Here is a 19809-nt window from a genome sequence, read left to right as displayed (position 1 = left end):
CAAGCTTTGTGAAAAAGGGCCTGGGTGTCCTGATGGACAAGAAGTTGAACGTAAGACCAAAAAAGTGCCCCTATGGAAAGGAACACCAACTGCATTGTGGGGCACATGAGTGTAGCTGGCAGGTCCAGGGCAATGGTCCTTCCCCTCTGGTGGGACTGCAGGTGGAGTGCTGTGTCCATTTCTGGGCTTCCCATTACAGAAAAGACATAGACATGCTGGAGCAAGTCCAGCAGAGGGCCACCAAGCCGGTTAGGGTCTGGAGCATATGATGTACAAGGTAAGAGAACTGTGTTTGTTCACCCTTAATGAAAAAAAAGGCTAAAGGCAAACCTTATTACTGTCCGTAGCTTCCTAGGATGGCCTAGGAAGATGGAGCCATTCTTTCTTCAGAGGTGTCCAGTGGAAGGATGGTGGGCATAAGTTGCACCCTGGAGAATTCTGGCTTGCTGTGTGGGAAGGAGGGGGTGAATTTACCATTGGGGTGATAAAACACTGAAACAGGTAGCAAAGAGAGGGTGTGGAATCTCAGTCTTTGGAGGTGTTCAAAACTCAAGGGCCCTCAACAGCCTTCTCTGTCTAGAGCTGCTTTGGGCAGAAGGTTGCACTAGATCTGGAGGTTTCTTCCAGCCTACATAAGTCTATGCTTACACAGTCATAAGTAGGAGGAATTTTAAAGTTAGGGATAGTAAAACTGTAGATGCACAGTAAAATATTTTACCTTTAGTTAGGAGTGAAAACCATCTCATTTGGTCAGTTGTTATTTTTCCTCTTTAAGAACTAGCTTTGGGAATAAGTCAGTAGAGTTGCATGCCTAGGTTTTCGTATACGTGAATAACTGTGCTATGCTGTAGATCTACCTTCCAAAGAGTGTGTGGAAGAGCATCATAAACAATATTGAATATAGGCAGCTAGACAAGTGTGTGAAGCAGTACCGTATCTCTGTTTGTCTGGACAGTGGAAGTTAATACTGCTTTAATTGATAAACCTAGAGGTATTCTGTTCTGTGCTAGTTTGTGTTATTGAACTGGTACTACCAGTAAATAGACCTGTTTCAGAGAAGATGTAAACAGGTAGTCCTTAGTACATTTTCCATGCAAAAATGGCAAAGATATTTGTGTGACATTCAATGTCTCATGACTGGAGGTGGGGAAGAAAGCATGTATTTCTGTATTTTAATTGCTTGCATCGTAGTGTTTTATCATCCTTTCCATAAGAATATTAAAGCATCTTGGGCATCGGATTAGAAGGGAAAAAGGGTTGGTTGCTGTAACTTCAAGTTCAGGGTTTTGTCTCTTTCGCTTTTACAATATGGTCTCTCTTCAGCTTGTCTATCAAGACTATCATGATATAGGCGGTTGAATGTGCTCACTGATACCTTTTACTTTTTTCTAATCGTGGAGTTCCATGCAATTCCTCTTCTGTGATATCCTTGTAGGAGATAATTCCTCAGTAATTCATGAACATTTTGTTTCCGAAGTATTATGACTTTTTGATACTGAACAAATTCTTACTTGAAAAAACTTCTTTCCTTCTGTTTCTGAAATGGAAAACATTACATTAACATTGAAATAATGAGCAAAGACTGTCATGGTTTAATCCCAGCTAGCAACTAAGCACCACACAGTCTCTTGCTCACTCCCCCCCAGTGGGATGGGGGAGAGAATCAGAAGAGTAAAAGTGAGAAAACTCCTGGGTTGATATAAAGACAGTTTAATAGGTAAAGCAAAAACTGCATGCACAAGCAAAGGAAAGCAAAGAATTCATTCACTACTTCCCATCGGCAGGCAGGTGTTCAGCCATGCCCAGGAAAGCAGGGCTTCATCACGCGTAATGGCCACTTGGGAAGACAAACGCCATCACGCTGAACGTCCTCCCCTTCCTTCTTCTTCCCCCAGTTTATATACTGGGCATGACGTCACATGGTATGGAATAGCCCTTTGGCCAGTCTGGGTCAGCTGTCCTGGCTCTGCTCCCTCCCAGCTTCTTGTGCACCCGGCAGAACATGGGGAGCTGAAAAGTCCTTGACTAGTGTAAACTCTACTCAACAACAACTAAAATATCAGTGTGTTATCAACATTATTCTCATACTAAATCCACAACACAGCACTATATCAGCTACTAAGAAGAAAATTAACTCTATCCCAGATGAAACCAGGACAAAGACAATGTTATACTGCCAGAGAGAAGTAAGAGAGTCTGAACAAATATATATTATTCCTGGAGCAAATGCTGGTGTATATAAGTGCTCTGCAGTCAAGACAGTAAGGATGTTGCTTCTGAGTGGAATTTACTTCACGGAAATTTCACTTACACCTGTCTGCCAATATGTACATGCGCTTATCCTCAGAAGCAAATGATGACTTTTTTTTATCAAAACACAAATGTTTTGGCCTTCATAGCTAAGGTGTGGAGTAAAAGTATACAGAAGTGGTGAGCTGAATGACTATGTGTTGTGATGCAGTTCTCAGTTTTTATGAGGTCTGAGGCTTGGCTCTTGATATTCTTGATTGATAAGAATGAGGGAGGAATGCCTTGTCAGGAGACTACATAACCGTGTCTCCTCAGTATACGCACTTTCCTTAAATATTCCTACCCACCACCTTTTTCTGACTGTCGTGGTTTAACCCCAGCTGGCAACTAAGCACCGTGCAGCCGCTCGCTCACTCCCCCACTGGTGGGATGGGAGAGAGAATCGGAAGGGCAAAAGGGGAAAACTCGTGGGTTGAGATAAGAACGGTTTAATAACTAAAGTAAAATAAAAATAGAACAGTAGTAATAGTAAGAATAATAACAATAATAATAAAATCAAGTAATAATAGTACAATAGTAATACAAAGCAAGCAATACACTGTACGATTGCTCACCACCCGCCAACCAATGTCCAGTATGTCCCCTAAGCAGCGATCATGGTCCGTGCCCCCTCCTGCCTCCCCCCTCCCCCCCCCCGCCAACTCCTCCCGCTTATATACTGAGCGTGACGTCATATGGTATGGCATAGCCCTTTGGCCAGTCTGGGTCAGCTGTCCTGGCTGTGCTCCCTCCCAGCTTCTTGTGCACCCGCCAGAGCACGGGAAGCTGAAAAGTCCTTGACCAGTGTGAGCGCCACTTAGCAACTACTTAGTACTACTTAGCGAGAACCAAAACATCAGTGTATCATCGACATTGTTCTCATCCTAAACCCAAAACACAGCCCCATACCGGCTACTAAGAAGAAAATTAATTCTATCCCAGCTGAAACCAGGACACTGACACAATTCTTAAAACAGTGAGAAGACAGGTTGGTATACTCACTGACTGAATTCTGTTCTGTTCTTAATCTTCGTAGCATTTCATATTATTTTCACTGATACATTGCTTCCATTCGCTTTTATGCTAAAATGAGAAACCCCATCTTTAAGGTAACTGTTTTCCCAAGTCAGTCTCCTGTTTGCTTCTCTTGTGGAGTCAAAATATCTTAACTGAGCAAGCTTAACAATCTCATCATGAGAAAGCTGTACAGTATGATACACTTTTTTTTTTTTTTTAGATAGCAAGCATAAAAGAATACTTAAAATTGTAAGGAAAACCAAGAGAAAAATGTGGTGGGGAAATCTTGTACTGTACAATTTTCATTTGGAAGGAGAAAACAACTGACAGCCACTCCTACTGTTTTATTTCATTATCATAACAGAGGTAACTTTTTTTTTTTTTTACACCAATTACTGCTTTGGATTGCATAAAAAAAGATGGCCTGCATTTCTTAAATATAAACATCAATAAAAATATCTCCAGCTTCATTTTCAAGCCTTGATCGTTGACAAGATACTTAAATAGAAGTAGTTACTGTGTGCTTTTTTCTTACGCACTAGATTCTTAGTTATAAAGTGAAAACAGATCACAAAGGCAGCTTTTTGTTGGATTTGAGACAACTTAAGGAAAATATTAAAGTAGGTTCTCAGTAAAGGTTGTCAGCTATCTTAAAAATATGGGTTGCAGACAAAGCTTTTTCCTGTTGAGTCTTGCATAAGAATTTTACTATCTTATTTTTTTGTAAAGATGCAAAATAAGCTATTTTCACTTTTAAAAAATATGGCTTGCAGATGAGACTCCATCTCCTGTCTGATTTCTGAATAAGTATTTTTATTGTTTATTTTAATAAAGAGGCAACCTTTGCAATAGTACAAAAAACAAATTAATGCAACCCGTATGCCTTATATTATTTGAAAATTGAGCAGTGACAGCAAACCAAAACACTTCTTGTTATCATTATTAAGCATAGTGACAGAAGTGTCAGCATGTTTCTACACTCATTTTGAAAATACTTACGTGTATTCCAAATAAATACTTTTTTTGTTGTTGACTTCTTTCGTCATCCCAACATGTATTTCACTTCAGTGCACCAACTTGGGCCTCTTCGTTAACCTTCTCCATAATTCCTCTGAACCTGAGATAGAAAAGAATGCTTTCTGTAAGCACTGCATGCCTTTTCTTTACATTTTGGCCATCCCATGCTGAGGTGTACTAATAGTTGCCAAATAACATGGTCCTTGTGAGATCTCTGAGGCAGTTCTAGTTAATTTCTTGCTGTATACTAGCTGGTCATTGTACTTAATTTATTCTGGAGAAGCTAAGAATATCTCCAGTAAATAGTGAATCTGCTTAGTATGGTGGATCAATATTAAACTGTCTCAATATCCTTAATCAACTGTTCTTTTGGGGACTCTTTCTTAAGAAATTTCCCACAGAAATTAGGTCTTCTGTTCCTCACAGCTATAAAAGAAATTATTCTTGAATATTATAGTAAGGGTTTTATTCTTATTTCTTCTAATTGGAGGGGTTGTGGGGGGTAGAAAAAAAGAAATTTGAGACCTACTGTAAATATCTTTATAGTCACTTGGAAACTAATTAATTCAGAATGGTGACTGCAGCTGCTATGACTCCTTTTCCAATGCCAATTGACACTTTTGTGTGTAAAATCTTATTTCCCCCATGGTTGCCTCCTGCTTACAGAAAAAATACATAAAGTCTGTTCTAGGAATGTAATACTGATGTAAATACAACTTCAGTGCTGGACAGACTCATTGGCACTTTTATTAAGAATGGGTTTAGTGAATATATGGATGAATAGGATGAGGCAGAATAATTGTACTTTTAGGAGATGAAAGTCATGCCTTGCAAATTAGTGGGAGTTCTTTGAAGGAATAAATATGTACAGTGGATGTTGCTGATTGTCTGTATATTGTTTTAAATTTCCAAAAAGCCGTTGTTCAGCTTTCACCAAAGCTTCTGGTGGTTTTTTGTGCTTTTGGTTTTGGTTTTTATTTTTTTTTAAAAGCTGTTCATGGATATGAGTTTTCTTCTTTTAGTCACAGAGTTAAACATAATAAGTGAAAGAGAGGAATAGATAGTTAGCTTTCATAGTGTTGGAAAGCTAAAGTGGAGTTCTGCAGAGATCAGTGCTGGAAATGATTCAGAAAAAGAGAATGAATGACAGAGCTTGGTGATCCAAAATTTCAGGATAGTGAAGATACTACGACACTGTAGAATAATATTACAAAACTGACCAACTGGGCAATAAAATGACTAAAGAAATTCAATAGTGATAAATGCAAAGTAATGCATGTGGTGATGGTGAGAATTACATTTCCAATGGTTCATTTTCACTGGATTGAAATTGGCTGTTACCACTGAGGAGGTGGATATTGGAGTTACCGTAAATACCTGTGTGAAAATGCTATATTGCTATTCGGTGTCTTCAGACACAAGACAGTCTGTTCCTATTGAAATCAATTGTTTTACCGTATACTGCATAAGTTGTCCTAGTGTATTAAAAAAAAAGAAAAGAAAACTAGTAAAAGTATAAAGAAAAGTGTCAAAGATGATAAGAGATCTGGCATAGCATCTACAGAACGTGTAACAAAATTGGAGTAGGATTCCCCAGGATACAAGGTGAACTACTGATGTTGGAGGTTTACACAATTCATGTATTTGTCCTGGATATTTCTTTTGCACTTTGTATACTAATAGTTTGCTCAGGAGCTTTTAGCAGCCAATGTGGCAATCTGCAGGTACTGAAAAATTTCATATTTTTCATGTTTTGTTGCCAGATCTCTTCTATCCACCTTTACCGCTTACCCTGGGCAAATGAGGTAGCAGGTTTGTCTTGCTCAGGTTTCAAGATCTCTAGGAAAGGACAACAAGTAATTTATTTTCTTCCCCATGGTGCTTTAAGAAAAGACTGGAGGAGGAGTACTTTTCCTGGAGATAGTGCATACTGGGAAAGGGAATGGAAAAAAGGAAATGCTTTCTTTCTCCATTCTGTCCAGTCTTTGAACTCTTTTTCTTTTATGCCCTCTGGAAGCAGACAAAGGGGCTGTGTGTATGGCTCTGTGTATTCACGCTCTTCTACCTCTCTCTGCATCTCTCCGCGTTCTTCTGTGTTCATTATTCATTTCTGTTTCCATTTCTATTTCAAACCACAATCTAGCGGGTGGGGATTATTAGCTGGATTGCACCCATTTGTCAGTCACTGTCTTCACTGGGAACGCTGTGAGAATATAGCGCATCCTTTTTCTGGCTGCTTTGGTGGCAGTCTTACTGGCTCAAGCTCCTGCTGGGAGAAAAGAGGCTAAACTGAGAAAGAGGCGGCTTTCTGCTAGTTGTGCATAGCGTCCCCTTCTGGCAGGTAATGCTGTTTTTCTTTATTTTTTACAAAAACAGTTCATCTGGCAACCAGCAATACTGGCAACAGTTGTGAATACCGGGGACAGTAATTCAAAACCGAAGATAGTTCCAGCCAACACAGGACTGCTTGGAAATATGTTAACCCTGAAATTGCATGTGGTTGTTATTTTAATATTAGAAAAGCAGCGTGAAACAAATTGCCAGTACAGAGTGAAATTACAGATTGTACCAGTTCAAGTGAACACTGACATTCAGAACTAAAAGATGTTTGAAGAAAAAAAGAATATTCAAATAATGTTAATTTTAGCATCATTATGCTTGCTGTACTGAATAATCCAGTGAGCTTGTTTTTTTCCTTTTTTGTAACTTTCTTTTGAATGCTTGTAATTGTAGTTTACTTTCATAATACCTTCTGCTTCTGAAATTGTCACAAGATTACAGACTTGCTAACTTTTTTTTCTATCCTATGGTGAAAACAGTGACTGTTGCTCCCTGAACGTGGCTACTGAATCAGATGGGAACCTCCAAAATTAAACAATTCATTTAATCTAATTGACTAAATAAAATGCCAAGTTCACAGTGTTCATCTTGGTAGACTGATGTAATTGCTGGCATTTCACTTGCATACCTCTTGAAACATTAAATTAGTTTATAAACGTGGCAGAAAAAAGCAGCCTATACTTGCCAAATAAAGTTTGGGTATTTTACAACAGCTTAAACAAACTAGCCATGTTAACTCTTCTTTTGGGGAGTTGATTTTTCATTTTGTTTTGTTACTAAACTGCATAAGTAGTCTTTGCCTCAGCTGCATGCTCTGCTTTTAAAAGAGCTTGTACAGCATAGCAGAATAAGAATATTTAGCTAGAGAAAGGTAACCATTTGGACAAAACTATGTTTATAGGAATATTGTGTAGTTTTGTTTGATGAGTATTTTAATAACTTTAATTTTCCAGAGAAAAATAAAAACAGAAAACTATAAAATTTTGTATTGTGAAACTTAGTAGATGAAAACTCACAGGTTGACATTGAATTTCACTTGGATCTAAACTGAGACAGCAATACTGTAGACATTTAGTAATGTTTAAAATTGGTGCCAGCAAAAACCTGACACCAGTGTAGTTTACAAAAAGAACAATTGCTAGGCAAGTTCCACTTGAAATACATTCTTGTGTTCCCAATTATTAACTGTAATTTTGGAGTGTTCTTTTTTAACAGGTTAGTAATAGTTAATTCCCATCAAAATCAAATGCCATATATTCATCTAAAGTGAGATGGTTGTACAGCTTTAGATTTTTTGGGAAGTTCTGTTCTGATAATTTCGTCTAGTGACTTCTTTGGTTCTGTTACTTTAAAATGAGAATTAAGTTTTACTGTTTTTTCTTAATCTATTCTGTAGCATTCCTGCCCAAGTTGTTATTAATCCAACAAGACTGAAAATGAATGATTTCAAGAAAGATTATTTTTTTTATTTTCAGAAGTCACATATTAAAATAAAAGACAAGTTAAACAACATTAAATTCTATAAAGCTTTTGAAAATGTAAGGCAATCGATGAAACATGCAAAGTCATTAAAAAAATACATGAAATTTGTTTTAGTGTATACTTTAGGAAAATTAGCAACTGTAGAATCCTTTCTTTTTATGCTTTCCTTCCTCTTTGTAATACAGAATCTAGGTATTTGATAAGTGAAAAATACTATAATTACTGCAGGACATAATAATAATCTTAAACCCTAATGATACAGAGGAATGTACTTAAATTATAATTCACTTAATTTGTCTGCAATTAGAGAGAAAATGTCTTCATTTCTACTGTATTAAACCTCTGGTTTCAGTATGTGATGATATAGAATCAAGTGATCCAGTCAGGTTACCGGGAAAAGCTTTGTTGGCTAGACTGGAATCTTTTTTTTGTTGTGGTTTTGCTTTCCTGTAGTTGTCTGTTCTTTATGACACAGGTATTTACAGTAAAACTTGACTTCAATAGAAAGTTAAATCTGTACATCCGCATACTTTGAACTTTTATCGGACTTACTACATTGGCTGTAAGCTTAGCAAAAGTTTAACTTCTTGAAGTCATTTATTAAAAGATGTCATTCCGGAAAATGTGCAAACTTCTGAAATAGTATTTATTCAAACAATATTAGTAAATATTTGTAAGACTGATAGTATGAAAACAGTTTAATAGTAAGAAGTTCCCACAACATGCAGAGCATTGCTAATTGGAAAGACATTCCTACCCCCATGTGACATGTCATTTTCACTTAGAATACATTAGTAATATGCTGATTTATTTGCCTTGTTTGTATTAATTTTCAGTGCACTTACGCCTCAACACGCAGTCTTTACTTTGTCAGTATATTATACTAGATGAAAAGGACTGGGAATCCACCTTCCCAAACACATTCACCGTACAGTGGTTAATTACTGTCTTTTATGGTCTCTGTTAGTACCCAGTGGAGTACTGTGTATTTTTATAACCTGTACATGTTTGTACCACTTACATTTTGTGTCCATCTGTAACTTAAAAAGCAAGGGTTTATGCCAGTTAGGTGCCAGTGAGTCACCAAAGAAACCATGACAGTAGCTCCCAAATAGACTCCCTCACTTTCTCTGTCTGAAAGATGCAGGCTATGGCATAAATGTGCACAAACATTGAAAATCCTGAGTGTCACCGTGCCAGGAAGAACGCTGAGTCAACCTGAGCAAGGCAGAGAGATCTTTAAGCTCAGTGTGAGCAGACTGAGCATATCTTGTCTTTCATTTCTTTACCTAAGCATTTTATAAATGTTTCTATGTCTGTTTCAAGTATTACAAGTAAATGCTTTTAATTACATTTTGTTTAAATCTAGCGTGAGCTGAGTGTGGCTTGGGAGGCATAGCAAGGCCCTTCTCTGTGTAGTATGGGGGGGATTCTGTAAACTGGGGGACCTGAAGTTCCCCAGCACATCCTCTGTCCTGAGCCCCAAGTGTAATTCACCCAAGAACCCCAAGAATGAATCCCCATTTCAGCTGCATGGGCCAGCAAGTGAGCTGACATTTCTAGCATTGGTGGGTCCAGGTTTTTTTCCAAATGAGTGTTTTTGGTTTTTTTTTAAAAAAAAAAAAGTCAGGAAAGCTTTTAGCCCGGAGATATCTAAATACTTGACTCATGAAGGGCCATAATATTCTGAACAAGTGACTTGGCAGTCTGTGTACCTTCTTAATTTTCTGGGCATCAGTCAAATTCAGACCACTGACAGGGATGGTCCTAACAACGCCACCCTAGACTCCCTGTGAATCAATCTACCTCTAATGAGACTGTTACTGACCCTCACTGGATTCTCACCTGTGGGCTGAAAACCTTAGTCCTCATCAGTAATTTGAAACTCTTGGTAACTGTGACATAATGCTTTCACATCCACGTATGTGAAGCGTTATGTAAAGTGTCTGTTTGCAGTCTGCTGCAACAGGATGCAATGGCAGGTCTTTTTAGAACTGAAATGCTGAAATGCTGGATTGAATTCCTGATGAAAAAAATCTGGTTTTTACTTGCCACGCTTTCAGATTGTGCTGTATTTTTAGTAGAAATATATGGGTGTAAAGACTGGAGATTTCTAGGGGCTGCTAGCAACAGAATTTTTAGTATCAAAGTAGTGCTACTATATCCATTTAATATATCAGCTTATATTTTTGTTAATTAGGAATGAAACATTTTAATGGTTATCCAGTCTGTTTCTTAGCACCAAGTAAAATAAGTGGTGCAGTTGCATCATTTGGGCGTTCTCATGTTGTCACTTGGCCAGAGGAGATAAATGGGTTTTGGGGACTACTTGTCACAGTCAACAAAGCAGGAAATCATTAAAACAAAAGTCTGAGTCTTTAGGTGTCGAAAGCTTTACTGGAGAAGGTGCAGTCACAAACAAGTAGCAAATACAGTGTTCTGAGTTTACCTAACATCAGTTACAGTTAGGGAAATTTGAGACAAATCAGTAGACCTCTCTGGAAGGATTTTATGTAATTTAAAGGTGATGGATAAAGATGAGAGTGACCTGGATTGCCTGGATTCCATTGAGGAAAAAAGTAAAGCCAAATGGAAGATTAAATTTCCAGGAGTGTGGAAGGCTATGGGTTCTTTGTCTAGAATGAGTGTTCTCTTCTTCTGTATGATATTACCGAGACAGGTACTGAATCCCATTTTATTCCTATTTTTAAAATTGTAGTTTAAAAATGAGAGCAAATGCAGAAAAGACTTACAGAGGTTACACATGGACAAATTTTCATTCTGTGGTAGATGAAGTTCAGGACATTTCATTATTCAAAAGGAGGCTTGAGAGGTGACTTGGTAATAGTTTGTAAATACTGGCAGGAAGGCAGCCTGCTACTTGAAAGTGCTTAATTTTGTCTGTTTGTAAACTTACATAGGGATTTTATAATAAAGTAGATATCTCAGTGTAGCGCTGATGTGTTTAAGAAACTTATTAATAAGCTTAAGCCACACTTAAATAGGCAGTATCAGATTTTTACTTACCAGTTTAAATTTTTTGTCCTACTGTTCTGTTTATTAATTTTATCCAAATTCCCCTCCTGGCAATACTATTCGTCTTGGTTTCACATCTGGTAAAATGGGGGCTTGGGGGGATATGGCTTGGGGAGTGGATCTGTTTTATTTTTTTTTACATAGGCAGAGTGCCAATTAGTTTTTTATGGTGGTCCACTAATGAGACTTACATCTGTAGAAATTCTCGTGTGTGTGTGTGTGTGTGTGTGTGTATGTGTATATACACACACACATATATATACACATATATGGGTCACAGTTAATGACAAAGGATATGGATTTGTAAACTGTCAGGGGAAAAAAGTATCACTTTTTCTGTATAATCAGTTTGGTATAACAAATTAGAGTACTGCATTTCTTAAAAACAGGCCTTGATAGCTGAAACAAACTTGTACTCTTACAATGGATTTAGTTTCTTTTTGAAAAGCATATAAACTTCCAGGTAAACCATGGCTGATTTATTTCACTGCTTTGAAGATATCCTGCTTATAAGTGCATGATCCCATTTTTGTGTACTGTCACAATGGTAGTGTTTACACTGAGTCAAAGACTACCTTTGCTCTGAATGACTAAAATACTGAACTTTTACAGACTTAGGGGAACAAATTGGTTATGACAGGAAGCCATGCAGTGATTAAATTACAGAAAAAAGAAGCTGAAGACCTGTTCTGAAATGAGGTTTGGGGTTTTTTCCCCTATCCCTTTCTCCTCACTAAGAAAGCTAGAAAAATGACAGAAAACAGTAAAATGAGACTGAATGCTGTGGAATATAATAAACTTTGTGAGACAGTAGTCTCAAACACCTGTTCAAGGGTAGAAATTATGATAATGTTTTAAAAGATGTAAGTGCAGTAATGGATAACAAACTACAGTTGGGATTTCACCAGAAATATTTGATTTTTGGTATGGTTGTTCTGTTATCTACTTGTATATAGCCTGATTCTATTACTTATTTTTAATAGAAATTCCTCCATTTTAAGAGAAAAATCATCTTACAAAGATGGTGTGTATGGAGTGATTTCATAAGGAACACTCATACAGCTAAGAAAATGTGAAAAAATAATGAGGAAAATGAATGAATTGCATGATAAAGGTAAAAGGAAAATACTAGTCAAAACAAAATTGAAATTGGGTAGTTTTTAATAGTGTGAGGACTCCTAAATTGCTTCCACAGACCACTACTGGCAAACTTTTTTTTTCTGAGTCATCTAACACTGCCTTAGACGACATAGCTGGGAATGCCTTTTATGTGAATAATCTTGCATTTCTGAGATATGTCAAAGCCTCATCCGACAGGGTTTTTTTGTGTCTTTCCTGTCTTCCGAAGGCTATTAGATAAATTACATTTCCATACCCATTAAGTTAGAAACTGTGTCTTCCTCAGTATCACTTGGATAAAGTGTCATCTGAGCAACGACGATCAATATAGGCATGAAATCGTGTTTTCAGATGCTGTTTGTGCTAGACATACTTCTGTTCAATATAGTCTTGCCTTTCTGTGTGAGACAGTTATGGTTTATTTAAATAAGTTCATCATTTAAAAAACAAACAAACAAAAAAACAAAAAAACAACAAACTTTGCTGTTCTAAGTTTCAGTAAGTCATGGGGTGAGCTCGCTGCCTCTGTTACTGGGACTCGCTTCAGAGCTGCATGGCTGCCCCACCGCTACTCCTGCTGCACGCCACCGTATTCCTCCCTGTGCCCCAGCACTCCCTTTTCCCTGCCCAGGCAAGTCTTTGCCCACCCATAGTTACTCTTTCCCCAAATCTGGTATTTCAGTGTGACTTTGGAGGCGGTTGGCTTTGTGTGCTATTACCAGTATGGTTACCTCGGTGCTGTCAGCCTTGCCCTGTACTCCACCTTTCCGGGGAGCTTGTCTGTTTTTCACGTAACTCTCCCTTAATGATCTGTAAAATCCAGCCGCTCTGTCAGCTTCTTGCACTATCTGTCACATCCAGCAGTTTTCTTATGTCATGTCGAGTAGTTTTTCACATCCTGTTTATTCAGCTTAATCCTAGGCCAAGGCCTAGTCATCTGCCTGTAGCCATGACGAGGTCCAACTGGCTGACGGGTCGATTCGCCTGATGTCTCCCCACCAGAGTGTAGAGCAGCTGTTCAAGCGGCAAACGCCTGGAGGAGCCTTGGTCTCCACATTGTGAAAATTGTTGAAAAATGGTGCAAATCCCAGCTCTGAGAGTCAGGCTGGCCCTGCTGCTGCCGCTCCGTCATCTTTGCCACCTCCTTCCACTCTCATCTTGGTTGCTCCTGTGGCAGTTGTTGGCTCAGCTCAGGCACCAGGACAAAGAGAGCTACACCGTTGTGCTTTGTGTCACGTACATCAGCCTGCAGAGAGTCTCCCTTTCCTCTCATCCCTGTTTCTTAAAGGGTTTCGCAACAGAAATTGAGATACGGTGCAGTCTGTAATTAAAAGAAAACAATCTGTTCCCCTTGTTGCTTACTACCCATTACCCATCATCATGCCAGCATTTGCCAGCTAGGACACTGGTGCCATCAGTGCTGGCGGTGTATCTGAAAGTCAGTAGCTCTTGTAATTGTAGTCTCTTTTTCACAAGAGAAAACACGGTCTGCATGGCGGGGAGAAGCGTCTGTTGATCCCAATGGTTGTTTTTCATCATCCTTCAAGAGGCAGTCAATACTTCAACACCTTATTTTTAAGGCTTTTTTTTTTTTTTTAGATATTTGGGGGTTGTTTAAAATATTTGTCAGAGATGATTTTCAAGGAGAGAAGGAAAGTGTATGTGTTGGTTGGTAGAGGGGCTTTGTCTGTATTTACCTAATCTGGGATTATTGTTGACTGGATGCTTCATAATTCAGCATACTTTTCTGGTTCCCTCTTAACTTTTGTATTTCCTCTTCACTTGGAACATAACACCTCATTAATCTTGGAAACTTACTGGCACAGGATGTTACGATACCAAGTATTAACATGATTTCAGAAAGCAGCTATAATCTGTGAGGGGATATGGAAGGTAGTGAGAGCATTCTTCATTACGAGCCTCCAGTAGTGGACGTTGTCAGTGCTAAGGGGATAATAAGCAAAGGGGGAAGGGGTGAACAAAAACACAGAGAGGAGCAGAGCTGTTGGACAAGGGACAACAGACAGTGACAAAGGCAAAATTCTCCAGTCACTAAGTAATGAGCTATTAAGAAACTAATGGTATTGCTTTGGGGAAGGCCAGCCTGGACTTTGTAACTGGTAAGTACGGGAAACAAGATGAACATGAGGATTTTGGGATATGGGAGGACCTGTGGACTATGTAAAACTTACTAAACAATTCTTAGGGGGCATAGGTGGGAATGGGTATCGGAGGGGCCAGTGCCAGTCAGTTCACTTATCTGACCAAGCCCTGTGTCTGATTGTCACAGTCTGTCATCTTTTTAGAAATCTTTTCTTAACTCTCTGTGTAATCTCACTCTTTATCCTGTGTGTGCGAGCGCTATAAGGACTAGGTGCCACCTACTGGGGGAACCGGCGTGACTGGATAGGGGGCCAGCAACTGTGTAGGTGCCCCAAGCCTGTGGTGTCAGCAGCAGGAACGGGTGAGGGTCTCAGCTCCAGCCACAGGGACAGGAGCAGCACATGTCCCAACTGGGAGGACAGGGACAGTGTGTGTCCTGGGCACGGCTACGGGTGAGACTGGGATGAGTGAAGCAAGTGAGGCTCTCTGCGCAGCAGCTGGACTGGGATCGCAGGTTGCAGCCTGTGTGCCTGGTGCCTGCTGCTGATGGGGGCAGGTGGTGTGTCTGTATTTTCATGTGGTTTGACCCCATGTGTCTGTCTCTTTGGCATGTGTAATTCACTAGCAAATTTCAACTTGGACTAGCAGTGGGTGGGAGGCGCTGGGTCGAGGCAGGGGTATTAGGTGGGCAGAGGGACCTGTGAGCGTGGGGTGCCTGTAAGACAAGAGTACCTGTGATACAAGAATGTCAGTTCATGCATCTGCCTGATGGTGACTTGCTGCCAGCCAGAAAGTAGGAGGCCCAGGAGATTGATAAAAGGGCTCTGGACCCAGGCAGAGGGGTATTAGATGGACAGAGCTGATGTTTGCTGTGCTGATATTTGAGGGATCCATGAATGTTCGTGAATCTAGAGGGAATGGAAGGGGACATACTCTCAATAGTGAGCTTCAATCCTGACCAGACAAAAAGGAGGAAGAGATCTTGGCTGGCTGTACTTCAGTTCATATGAGTCCTGGGAGTGTTACATGTGGGCGCTGTCAAAGGCGGTGCCTCGTCTGTGGCAGCTGGCTGCATAACTGAGCTTCACTGCTGGTTGAACCTGCTAATGAGAAAGCAACTGCCACATCTAGGGACCTGGGATTGAGACCTCTAGGTCTCTGGATGCACCAGGCTGGGCTCCAGCAGCAGGGAAAGAGGAATCCCTGGACTGGTCCAAGAGATGCTGGAGGTGACAGCCACTTACAACATCCCTTAGCATAACTGGTGAAAGAAGATTTCATAATAGATACTCAATACAAAGGCTCTCTTTGTTAGTCAGGAGTTCTTGAGCTACATGCATCTCAAAGTTGAGAAAATTGCTGGGAAAAATATCACTATATCCTTTTTCTATTTTCTTGTCTGCTGCTGACCATGAATAGATGCAGAAGAAAGGTCTATTTATTCCAATAACTTATATGGCTGCTTTTACAAAATCAGGGTGCTGCTGAAGACTATATAAGTCAAAAATGCTTGTTTTGCCTTAAATCTCAGAGAAGTGAAGGAGATGTTTTATAAATTTGGGGGTTTAAGCCTTAACAGGAGGTTCTTGGCCTCATTCTGTATACTAAACATTTCAGTGAAGCTCCATTCATGACTTCATTCATTCCAAACTGTAATTCTTTCTCCATTATTATGCATGATTCTGCAATGTGAAGGGAATTCTACAATATTGTCATATAAAAATTAAACCTTTGACATTCTAGTTGTAGGGATTGCTGAAGTTTACCTGCCCCCCCTCTGAACCAGGTTGCTGCATTTAAATCCTAAAGAGGCAGGAAACGGGCAGTTTTATTTGGGATGAAGATCATATAAATTATCTTTTTTTTTAAATAAAGCAACAGCTTGATTTAATGAATAGTATTGGGTTCCAGAGCTTCATTCACAGCCCCCAACCGACTATGTGACAGTAAGCATGTCACTTAACTACCGTGTCCTACTTTCACCATCTGTGAAATGCTTTGGAAAGTCATGGAAAACTGAATCATAGGTCTTTTCCATCTCTAGATTCTATTAGGTCATCCAGCTGTCCATCTGCCAGTAGAATATTGTTTCCTACATCCACCAGTGTTTTTCCAGTCTGGATTCTGTCCTCCAAGTGATTGGGCTTCCACCAGTACCTTTGGAAGATGATTTTGCAGACTTCTAGACCTCATTATCGGAAAGCTATTCTGACATTCACAAAAAGCAATTTTTTTTTGTTAATTTAATTTTGTTCTGTTACTTTATTGCCATTATTATATGCTTGCATATAGTTTTAAGACATGTGTAATTTATGCAACACCTTAAAGATGTAGGTAAGGCGCAAGCTCTCTGTCGGGTATCTAATATATAGAAGGACAGACAACGTAAGGTTTGGAAACACAAGGTATGACCCTCTATAAGAAAGTAAGCTACTTGGTTCTTCCTGAAATCAAACCTAAGGAAGTGCGCAGACTGCTCCAGATTTAGGGGAGAAACAGGACAGAATGTGGAAACTTAACAATGGAGCAGGATGTTGAAGAGAAAGTGTTGGAATACATATTAACAATAATTAAGTAGGGAAAAGAGAGAAAGGAACAAGTATAATTTAGTTGTTGAACATGAAAGTCTTTCCCTATTATATAGTACATTTTTTTTCGTAGACATTTGTAGATGTTAATGTCTCCCATAATTTCATTTGCATTTGAGTCTTTGCTAATACATTAATTACTCTGAGCCAATAGTTACAGTAGTTGCTTTTAAAGGTTTTCAGTTAGCATCTTTCTTGTCCAGATCTGGGCATCATGTTAACTAGAGGTGCAGTCCAAGTACTTGGACATGTCTTATTTTCTCAAACTATAATGCTTTGCATGGGCACTTCCAATACAGGTTTTCTTTTTTATTGACCACAAGAATTGCAAAATTACTGTATTTTACATTTAAGTCCATCTACTTTCCTGGAGTTTTAGAAATCCAGCAAATAGATAATTTTCTTCAGGTGTTGAAGCCACCAGCATTGTGATATAGGCTAGATCTAGATGAAAGCTATCAGAATAGCTAGGTTTCTCTGTACAAGGTTTTTCATTTTTCAGAACTATGAATGTGTGGAAGTTATTTGGGCTCTGCGTAACGGTAGTTAAACTGCTTTTAAAATGGCCATCTGGCAAACAACTGGTATGTAACATGATTTATTTGACACAGTGCCCTGGGAAGAAAAAGCCAATATTTGGTGCATTCAATTGATAAGTTTAATAGGGCATATTGTAATACAACATATATAAGGTATGTATTTTAAAATAATGAGAAATCATGTCATGGGGGCATGTTTCATAAAATATGCAACTTTTAAGAAAATCCACTTGTCCAGGATTTTCATTCCTCTATTTCAGCTGCCAAACTGCTGAAAACTGCATGTGTAGTCAGCTCTTCAGAAAAGAGAATGTTTTTTTTCTTCTCAACTTCATTTTCATTGTTTTAAACCTATATATTCACATGTGTTGATAAGTTCTGATGTAACTTCAGAGTCTAAGATAAGTGGGGCATTTCAAACCTTTGAAAGTTTATTTGTAGCACAACAATACAGGCAATTTAAACATTTCTGTAAATAAAATCACCTTTGTGCATCCTTTGCTGTTGAAAATCTCTATTGCCCTCAGTAGTAGTAGATACAGTGAGATTAGGTGTAAGCCATGTTTTGGAAGTCAGTAAACATAGTATTTACAGACACACACAAAAAAATCTCTATATAACAAACTGCTTTTCTTCTGTTAAGACATCAGTGGGAGATGCCATGAAGTTAGAATGTTTATGAGGAAGGTGAACCTTAGAAAGATTTCGTAAAGTCTGATCATAAGAGGAATAAATATATCTTTCATCCACAGGAAATAAAGCCAGATGAAGTTACTAGACTTGCTCTTAGGACAGAAGTTAATTTTGAAAGTGTCTGCAGAAAGGTAAGGTTTGTTTTTTGTTTCCTTCCCCCTGCTTCTGTGAGTGCGAGCGCGCTCCTTAGGAAAAGGTGCATATGTGGGAGGGAGTACATGCATTTGCATAGTATGTTCTGTATGTTATATAGCATCTTCATTGTAGACGTTACTTCGTTTTCTAAGGAAGTTTATCCAGTAGGACATATTGACAAAAAATTGTGTAGCTGTTTAGTACAAGTGGCTTGTCATCTAGGCTGGTGGGCTAATACCTAGTAACTGGAATAGAATACCAGGAAGCAGAGTAGTGTTTTTTGAGTCTTCATTAATAGACTTTTTTTGTTTATATAGTACACATACATGGTTCACTTAGTGTAAATAATCTAAGCTTTCAACAACAGTTGGAAAAAGGCTCTACATACTTTTAGATGCAGAGGGAAGTTTCCACATGTGAACAAAATGTGACAAATATTAGTCTGAAATAAAGGTGGAATTTTAACACCCCTATGGCTCATTAATTTCAGTGCAATGTTTCTCCTGAAGCCTACTGATGTTACATCATTAAACATTAACTGTCTAACTAGTGATGTCTGTAAGAGGTGAAATGAAGACCTACAAGTGGGAAGATGCTTGTTGAAATAAGCAGCTGAAGTTGAGAGCAGACAGGACACTCTAAAGAGTGAAGAAGAGCAGAAATAAGTACTGTTTTAAGTGATGTGCTGCAGAAGTGATGCTAGGAAGCAATTCTGAGTCAAATAATATTCAGTACATGAAATTGTACATTTTCCTCCACATTATCCTAAATTCCTATGGGTGATCCACTGAGGGAGTCTGAAATCTGAAATGTTTATAGTCCACAGGCTAAGTTTTAGTGTAGAATTGGGTCATTTTCTGCTATAATGGCATCATTAGTTTGTAATATAACTAATGCTGTTGGAAAGCACAGTCATATGTGATGTAGTTCAGCTATTAGCATAGTGTGCAGCAGGATTTCCATGCTTCATGTGAGCAAAATCAAGTTAATAGGAAAATATCATAGGAATTTGGCACTTCTGGAGCAGTGTTTGGATGGAAGCATCTTATTGCTTTTCCTTCTCTTAATGATAGAAGAGGGTAAGGAAAAGGTCACTGATATACTGACATGGAGCTAAAAAGCATTCTTCTTTTAAATTTATTTGACCAAGATTTTCCAGTCTGCAGATGAGCTAGTCAGAAACTCGTTACTGTAATGTTAGAAATGCTGCAGAAGTGAAGATTCTGGATGGGTACGGACACATGGAGAGGGACTCCATGCTTGAAGAGGGATGCTAAATTCAAGCAGTAAGACATTTTGTCACTTCCTGTAGGAGATTGTTCTGCCAACAATTCAAATGCATCAGGCTTATGCTGGTTACGTAAAGTATAGGAGCCCCAAAATGAAATAATTGATGCCATTGTTTTAAAGGAGTTTACAGGTTTACAGTTGGAATTTTATTTTCCAAGAGG

At 38.8% G+C, this 19809-nt stretch overlaps 1 protein-coding gene across 1 annotated transcript in view; it reads left to right on the top strand.

Moving 5' to 3' along the window:
* Positions 1–19809, top strand: part of SRFBP1 (serum response factor binding protein 1) — an 84245-nt gene that overhangs the window by 42144 nt on the left and 22292 nt on the right. The window contains exon 4 of the mRNA XM_082335444.1: positions 18283–18354. Within this exon, the coding sequence (XP_082191570.1) occupies positions 18283–18354 (72 nt within the window). The remainder of the gene's footprint in view (positions 1–18282; positions 18355–19809) is intronic.

Source organism: Platalea leucorodia (assembly GCF_965183815.1).
Source record: "Platalea leucorodia genome assembly, chromosome: Z".
Classification (NCBI taxonomy): domain Eukaryota; kingdom Metazoa; phylum Chordata; class Aves; order Pelecaniformes; family Threskiornithidae; genus Platalea; species Platalea leucorodia.
The sequence above is the reverse complement of the archived record's forward strand: the minus strand, read 5'-3'. Positions and strand labels throughout refer to the sequence as shown.